The 7,637-nt window shown below is 57.2% G+C and overlaps 1 protein-coding gene across 1 annotated transcript in view; it reads left to right on the forward strand.

The window, feature by feature from the left end:
- MAN2C1 (mannosidase alpha class 2C member 1) overlaps window positions 1-7,637 on the forward strand; it is a 17,641-nt gene that overhangs the window by 3,675 nt on the left and 6,329 nt on the right. Inside the window, exons 2-14 of the mRNA XM_019471950.1 lie at window positions 31-156; window positions 932-1,055; window positions 1,966-2,036; window positions 2,269-2,446; window positions 2,932-3,121; window positions 3,606-3,712; window positions 3,889-3,999; window positions 4,376-4,468; window positions 4,858-4,974; window positions 5,731-5,826; window positions 6,144-6,289; window positions 6,773-6,896; window positions 7,407-7,528. Of these exons, the coding sequence (XP_019327495.1) occupies window positions 31-156; window positions 932-1,055; window positions 1,966-2,036; window positions 2,269-2,446; window positions 2,932-3,121; window positions 3,606-3,712; window positions 3,889-3,999; window positions 4,376-4,468; window positions 4,858-4,974; window positions 5,731-5,826; window positions 6,144-6,289; window positions 6,773-6,896; window positions 7,407-7,528 (1,605 nt within the window). The remainder of the gene's footprint in view (window positions 1-30; window positions 157-931; window positions 1,056-1,965; window positions 2,037-2,268; window positions 2,447-2,931; window positions 3,122-3,605; window positions 3,713-3,888; window positions 4,000-4,375; window positions 4,469-4,857; window positions 4,975-5,730; window positions 5,827-6,143; window positions 6,290-6,772; window positions 6,897-7,406; window positions 7,529-7,637) is intronic.

The raw sequence follows: 7,637 nt of genomic DNA on the forward strand, positions 1-7,637 counted from the left end.
TAGTCGTGTCCCGGCTGTCTCTGACCATAGGCTCTTTGGGGATCGCTGTCCGCCGGCGTCGCTCTCCTGCTTCCAGACCCCGCGGCGCATCCCATACGATGAGGCCGTCGGGCAGGAATTCAGAACGGCTAAAGTGGGAGACTCCTTCGGGCCCACGTGAGTACCAGGTTTCGGTGGTACCGTGAGCACGGTGGGGCTGGAGCTCGCGTCTTCAGTGTTACTTGTGTGCATGAATCCTCAGCATCCCATACGATGAGGCCGTCGGGCAGGAATTCAGAACGGCTAAAGTGGGAGACTCCTTCGGGCCCACGTGAGTACCAGGTTTCGGTGGTACCGTGAGCACGGTGGGGCTGGAGCTCGCGTCTTCAGTGTTACTTGTGTGCATGAATCCTCACGAGCTCTCAATGGCAAAGAAATGAGATGATAATCCTCCTCCCTGTTGCGTGCTTTAGGTAGAAGGTGTCTGCCCAGAAGCCCTTAGGGAGTTTTCATAAGGAAATGGGCTGAGATGTGTCTGTTTGCAAGGAGAGTGAAGAGCCGGGTTCATTGATCCTTTCTGCTGAGAGCTCGTGTTCGTAGTCATGGTTGTGACTCTGATGCTTGCTTCTGCGAGGGACCTGTATGCTTTGTCAGGCCTGGGAGAAGACTGGGTTTGTTTCCTAGCAGTGGTCAAAAACATGATGCTACCGTCTGTTTCTCTGGGGTCCCAGAAGAGCCTGGTTTGGGGCCAGAACCACGGGGTTTGTGTGCTGCCTTCTGAGCTTCCTCGCCCGCTGGGCCTGCCGTGCCTCCTTGCAGCCTGGGCACTAGCCTGCCGTAAGGGTTGTGAGCAGTCCCCACTCTGCTTTCTCCATGGAGGCTCTGAGGAATTGTGGCTTCCCTCGGGGGAAGGTCTCACGGTGGGCTGAGGTTGCTGCCTGCTCTCTTCCAGGTGGGAGACCTGCTGGTTTAAGGTGGAGCTGAACATCCCCCCGGCATGGGCAGGGCGGGAAGTGCACTTTGTCTGGGAGAGCGACGGGGAGGGCATGGTGTGGCGAGATGCTCAGCCTGTCCAGGTAAGGAGGTGTGGATCAGAGGTGTGCCAGCTGTGCCAGGCGCTCCGCTACGTGCAGAGTGGTTATCTCCCTAACCCCTCTGCAATGGGGAAGCAGAAGAAACCCTCTCCTGTTTGATAGGCACTCTTCAGAGGAATGCCTACCTGTGTTGGGGGGTGTCAAATAACACGTGGACCAACAGGAGAGAACCAAGAACAATTGGAGGTCTAGACAGAGTGGTCATGAAGAAAAACAGAAGGAGGATATGTCGTTGTAGGGTGTTTTAGCCTTAAGTGGTAATCTCCGAGGCAATAGGAGAGCTGTCTTTAAATACGAGAAAACCTGCTGTGCAGAGAGGGGCAGTGTTTGTGAAGAGCCTGGTACGTGGGGTGGGAGAGAGGGCTATGCTCATGGTTTGCACGCTGTGCTGGCTATTTCCAAAGTTCGGCCCAGAAAGGCAAGCCTGCTGGTGGTGGGTTTGAGTCTGTTTTCTAGAGGTTGCACCCCGCCAGGAGTTAAAATTCTGGTCTACAAACTGGTAATGGCTGAAAATCCCTTGCTTAGGCGTTAGCAAATCTGTCTTGGAAGAAGAATAGGCAAGCATTGGGCCTGCAGTGTGAATCTCCACTGCTGTCAAGAAGAGTGGGACAGACTCTTGTCACACATGTCAACTTCAGTCCTGCTTTGGCGGGGGTGGAATGGCTCAGGTGACCTTTTGCAGCCCTGCCCTGCTCTGTGGTGGTGTCCGCAGGGTTTGTGTAACTGCTGGGGCAGCAGCAGTTTCCGTGCCGGTTGTTCTTGTGGGAAGCATTGTCCCACGGCACGTGGGACCAGGCCCCTCCATCCAGCTGGATGTGTCTTGTCCTGCCCGTCCCACCTGCCGTCGTGGACCTCTGAAGATGTGTGTTAAATGTGCTGTCTTCCCCTGCAGGGTTTGACTAAGGAAGGTGAGAAGACCAGCTACATCCTGACGAGCAGCCTGAACGAGACGGACCCCCGCAGGTGGGTGGTCAGCCTGGCTGGAGCCCCAGGGAGCCCCCCACCGCTGGGGGAGCTTGGCGTTGTTTGAAGCCAAGAGGCCGGGCTGAGACACCCAGGTGCTCTGGGAAGTGTTCAGCATTCAGGGGCTCTGTCCGTTGTTCAGGTCAGGCCGGTCGCACCACAGGGAGGGGAATGGACTTTCCCAGCCGATTGCTTGTGGTCTGCTCCCTGATGGTTTCCTTTTGCTCTCCAGTTTGACGCTGTACGTGGAGCTGGCCTGCAACGGTCTCTTTGGGGCCGGCAAGGGCAGTATGATTGCCCCTCCGGATCCTGACAGGAGGTTCACCCTGAGCAAGGCTGAGCTGGTCGTCTTCAACAGGGATGTCTATGAACTGCTGGTGGATCTGGAAATACTGCTGGACATGGCCCAGGTCTGTGAGCTCCTTTTCTTCCCTTCTCTCACCCTTTCCACCTCCTTCCACAACTTCATTTTATCCCCTTCTCCCACCATTCCATGACCTATCTCCTCCCACCAGAAGGCCCTGGAGGAGCAAATGTTTGCTCCTGCTGCTTTAATGCAATTGACATTGTCTAGAGTAGCAGAAAACTGAACAGAGAGAAGCCACAGGTGTTTTTTTCATCCCCTTTCTGCTCCAAGGCAGGATCTGTTAGACCAGAGCCCCCTGGGATGGGCCTATGTGTAACCTGGCTTTAGAAGGCACGTGAGCAAAGACATCAGGTTGTGTCTGTGAAGCAGGGACATGGTGTTTACCTGGCACCACTGGCAGAGTCAGATGTTGGAAGGAGGTAGCGGGTTCTCCCTGGGGCAGGTGGCATCTGAGCTGGTACAAAGAGCTGCTTGGAGCCAGAGGATGTGCTGAGCTCTGAGTCAAGCTGTTATCACTCCCAACCCCAGCTCCTCGGGGAGGAAAACCAGAGGAGTTTCCAGGCACTGTACGCTGCCAACCAGATGGTCAACGTGTGTGACGTTATGGACCCCTCCACCTTCCCCGCTGCCCGTGACCTGGCTGCGGCGATCTTCAGCCAGAGGAACGGCGAGAGCCAGCACACCATCCATGCCGTGGGTCACTGCCACATTGACTCTGGTGAGAGCAGCACGGCGCTCCCTCTCTGCTGACCTGGAGGCCAGGGCGTGCTGCCCAAGGGGAGAGCTGGCTGCCCTTGGGCTCCAGGCACTGGGTACTGTGCCCCGAGGGAAGGGAAAGGGACCCCTGTGCTGCCATACAGCTGGTCTGTCACCGAGGCAGGGGAACGCGTCTGGCTAGCTGTGCCGTCTGGAGCACTGACGGGGCTGCTGCTGAGGGATGAATTACAGACCGCTATCTTCCACCTGTTGGACTTCACCCCTCGATTTCCAGTCCCTGGAGGGGTGTCAGTCTCTACAGAAAGGCAGCAGGAGAAGTGGGAGCTGGAGGCCCCAGGCTGTGTTGCTGTCAGGCACTTAGTCAAAGGACAGCATTTTGCTCTAGCATTTTCCCCGGCTGATCCGCGAAAGGCAGCACAGCCCCATTCCCAAAGGAGCTTGTGCCGAGCAATAACCGCGGTGGGGCCACGTGTCTGTCCCCGCAGCCTGGCTGTGGCCGTATGAGGAGACCATCCGTAAGTGCGCTCGGAGCTGGGTCACGGTGGTCCGTCTGATGGAGTGCAATCCAGAGCTCACCTTCGCCTGCTCCCAGGTGAGCCATCTCCCTCTGGGGAGCTCTCTTTTTGCTCGTGGCATGTTGCTTCTCCCAGCATGACCCAAAACGAGACGGGGGGAATGACCGGGAGCGTCCTGTGCAGTTGCAGAGAGGAGGGACATCGGTGTGGAGCGATGTGGTGGGAGCTGAGGCTGATCTCTGTGCTCTGGCAGGCGCAGCAGTTCGAGTGGGTGCGGAGCTGGTACCCCGGGCTCTACGTGCAGATTCAGGACTTTGTGGCGAAGGGGCAGTTCGTTCCTGTCGGAGGCACCTGGGTAGAAATGGTGAGAAGCACGGTGAGCCTGGCTCGCCGCATCCTCCCTGCGCCATCCCTCTGGGGCTGGTCCTGACACTGGAGGGGGAGAGCAGAGCCCGTCTGGTTGGTGATTGTCTCCGCGCCCAGAAAACAGCAGCTGTCTGCAGTGTCTAGCCTCGCAAAAATACCACCCCTCTCCCAGATTGTCTCATTCCCTGAGAAAGGAGCTTTGGTCCTGGACTGGCTGAGCTCTGTTCCTCCTTTTGCCCTCTGCCGAGCTCTGTCCAGATCCTCCTGGTGATCTGCCGGGTCAGGATGACAGTGGATAGGAACGGGGCGCTCGCAAGACCTCCCCTTCCCTGGCTCCTGGCTTGCCGCATGGACTCCCTGTCCTTTCCACCCAGGATGGGAACCTGCCCAGCGGGGAGTCCATGGTGCGGCAGTTCCTCCAGGGACAGCGGTTCTTCCAGGAGCAGTTTGGCCGGATCTGCTCAGAGGTACTTGCTCTTTTCCAACACACCTTCCTTGCACACCGTCTCCTTCCACCTCTTGCTATGCGTGAGGGTTTCTCTCTGGTTTGCCTTCCAGATACGATGTTCAGGTGCCTCACGTTGGCCTGCTTTTTGCAGCTAAAGCTGTGATGAGTGAATATCTAATCCCCCATGTATCGTGGCAGTTAGCACAGCCCTGGGCCTTGGTTATATTGCCTGTAGATCCCTGGCAGGTCTCTAGAATTGTTCCTTGTCTAGCACATCTTCAGTTCCCTCTGCAAGAAGGGCTCAGAGCCTGACTACCAAGAAACCCTCCACGAGCTCAGGCTGTGATTTGTGGCCGGTGTGACTCACGTGTGTCTCTCTCCCTCTGCTGCTGTCACGTCTGCTCCCAGTTCTGGCTGCCGGACACGTTTGGATACTCAGCCCAGCTGCCCCAGCTGATGCGTGGCTGTGGGATCAGGCGGTTCCTCACGCAGAAGCTCAGCTGGAACCTGGTGAACACCTTTCCGGTGAGCTGTGCTTCCCCTCTTGCCAGGGGATGGACTTGTGGTTGCTGGAGTCTGTCTGCAGGGCTGGACCTGTTGGTTCCACAGGTCGAGCCAGTCCTTCAGCTCAGCTGACACAGGCTCTTCTTCAAGAAGCCACCAGTTTATGGTGGTAGCAACGTCCTGTCAGGCTTTAGGGGAGAGGAAGGACACGGTTAGAGATCCCAGCTGGGCCCCTGGCCTACAAATTCCTTCTGCTTCCAGATGGGAAGCTGTGACTTGCGTGCAGGTCTAACAGACAGCAAACCCAGCCTCTCCTCTGCTGTCCCCTGCCCTTGTGGCATTCCCCATCCTTGTGCAACTGACTCCTTGCACTGATCTGTCGGGGCATCCTGCAACCCCATGGAGAGAAAGTGAAGGCCCAGTTTGAGTCCTCGGGGGGCTCTGAAGTGCCTGTCCCCTGTGCACTTCCCTGGTGACAAAGGTGCTGGGCTTTGTGTGTTTGACAGGGCTTGCGAGGAAGCTTGGGCTTTTAGCGCGAGAGTTCTGCGCTGATGTGGTTGAAGTGTGCCCTCCACGCACACATTTGTGTGGGAGATGAGCTTGGGAGCCTTGAAACACTGAGCTGAGGGTGAATTTATCTCTTTCTGGTACCGGCATGACCAGAGATGTCTTTTTGGGAACTCCTAGAAACAGTGGGGCTGTGCTTTAGCATTTTGGCACTGTGTGGTACAGGGGGGCTGTACGAGACACACATGCTTTCCTTTGGCTTCCCTCCAGCATCACACCTTTTTCTGGGAAGGCATTGATGGTTCCCGAGTCCTGACCCATTTCCCCCCTGGTGACTCCTATGGGATGCACGGGCGAGTGGAGGAGGTGAGTGAGATTGCCAGACCTGCATGTGAAGTGCAGTGCCAGCCCCTCGGGGGCAGATCTGAGGCTCCTAGAAGAGGGCACTGCCTGGGAAGGGAGCGGGATAGCTGGCAGCATTGCTGGAAAAAGGGTGTTTGGGTGCCTGGCAGTCAGTTGCCTGCCTCCGAGATGTGTCCGTGCCTGATTTTGGCAGTTTGGGTTGGGGAAGGGGGGGCAGGACTGGGCTTTGCACCCTAAAGGCTGACCTGGCTTTCTTGTGTGGAGCTGTGGGAGCTGGGGCTGGGCGCCAGGGGATTGCAGCTGTCCAAAAATCCCTCTAGATGCTGAAAACAGTGAAGAACAACAAGGACAAAGGACGTGTGAACCACAGCGCTCTCCTCTTTGGCTTTGGAGATGGAGGAGGGGGCCCCACGCAGAAGATGCTGGACAGGATGAAGAGAATGAGTGACACAGACGGGCTGCCAAGGTGCGAGGAGAGCTCCCTTCCTCTCTCCTTGCAGGAGCACTTGTTTTGAGGCGGGCCTGGCCTTCAGCAGTGCCAAAAGAAAGGGTGTGCGAAGGAGGGCAGGGAGCAAGCAGGGCGAGCAGAGGGCTAGGAAAGATTGTCAGGGAGACAGCCTCTCCATCATCAAGAGCTGTAAGAACAGGTACACGGGGCAGCCTTGGACTGCTTGCGAGCCCTCAGTAGAGCCGTGGGGTGAGTGGCCAGCACAGCAGCGGTGCGTGGCAGTCAATCCCTGCCTGGGGAATGTCCAGATCTCCGTGGCAGGCAGGAAGAGCAGCGTGGAGTGGGAGAGGGGTAGGAGGAGGTTGAGGGGAACACTGCGTGTGGTTGTGTTGGGGTTTCTCAGGCCTGGGTTCTGGGGCTGTCACCTCCCTGGTCGGGATGCACCATTAGAAGCACAGGCTTCTCCCCTGGCTCATCGCTGTTTGTGCCTCTCTCCTGCAGGGTTCAGATCTCCACTCCCGACCGACTCTTTTCTGTCCTGGAGAAGGAATCGTCGCAGCTGTGCACCTGGGTGGGAGAGCTCTTCCTCGAGCTGCACAACGGCACATACACCACCCAGGCCCAGGTGACTGCACGCACGGGACGGGGGGCAGCGGTCTCCCCCACCCCCAGGCAAGACGACCATTCTCAGTTCTCTTCACTGCTGCTCAGGTGGCTCCAGGGTTTGGACAGCGCCCTTTAGGTCTCAAACAGTGGGAGCCACCTTGTAGACAGGACTCCAAAAGGCAGATGTATTGTCAGACTTTCTTCAAGGGGTGAGAAGGAAGCCTGGACACGGCAGGGCCCCCTTAGTCAACAGCTATCACGTCCTTCGCTTTAGCAGATAGTTGCAGAGCTTGGGTGAAGAGTCAGAAGAAGGGGAGGAAGGTGAGAACAGAGACGGGAAGCTATGGCCTGTGCTGGGAGTTTGTTCAATCTGTGGCAAAAAATAACTCGCTGGTAATGGCAAACTCATGACAGCTACAAATAACCAACCTTCCTGCACTGGAGCTGGGCTTTTGCTGCTGGTGTGAGAGATCCACTCCCAGCTACCAATTTCCTAAGCATCTTCCTTCTCTCCTTGCTTTGACACCAGATAAAGAAGGGGAATCGGGAGTGCGAGCGAATACTCCATGATGTTGAAGTACTGAGCACCTTGGCTGTGGCGCGAGGCGGCGTGTTCCAGTATCCTGCCAGCCAGCTGCAGCGCCTCTGGAGGTGAGGGCGTACGGGAGCACTGATGGTACCGGGGGAGGATGGGAGCGTTGCTCTGCTCGAGGGCAGGAAGGCTCTGCAGAGGGACCTGGACAGGCTGGATCGATGGGCC

The sequence above is a fragment of the Aptenodytes forsteri genome, unplaced genomic scaffold (assembly GCF_000699145.1).
Source record: "Aptenodytes forsteri isolate BGI_AS27 unplaced genomic scaffold, ASM69914v1 Scaffold258, whole genome shotgun sequence".
Taxonomy (NCBI): Eukaryota; Metazoa; Chordata; class Aves; order Sphenisciformes; family Spheniscidae; genus Aptenodytes; species Aptenodytes forsteri.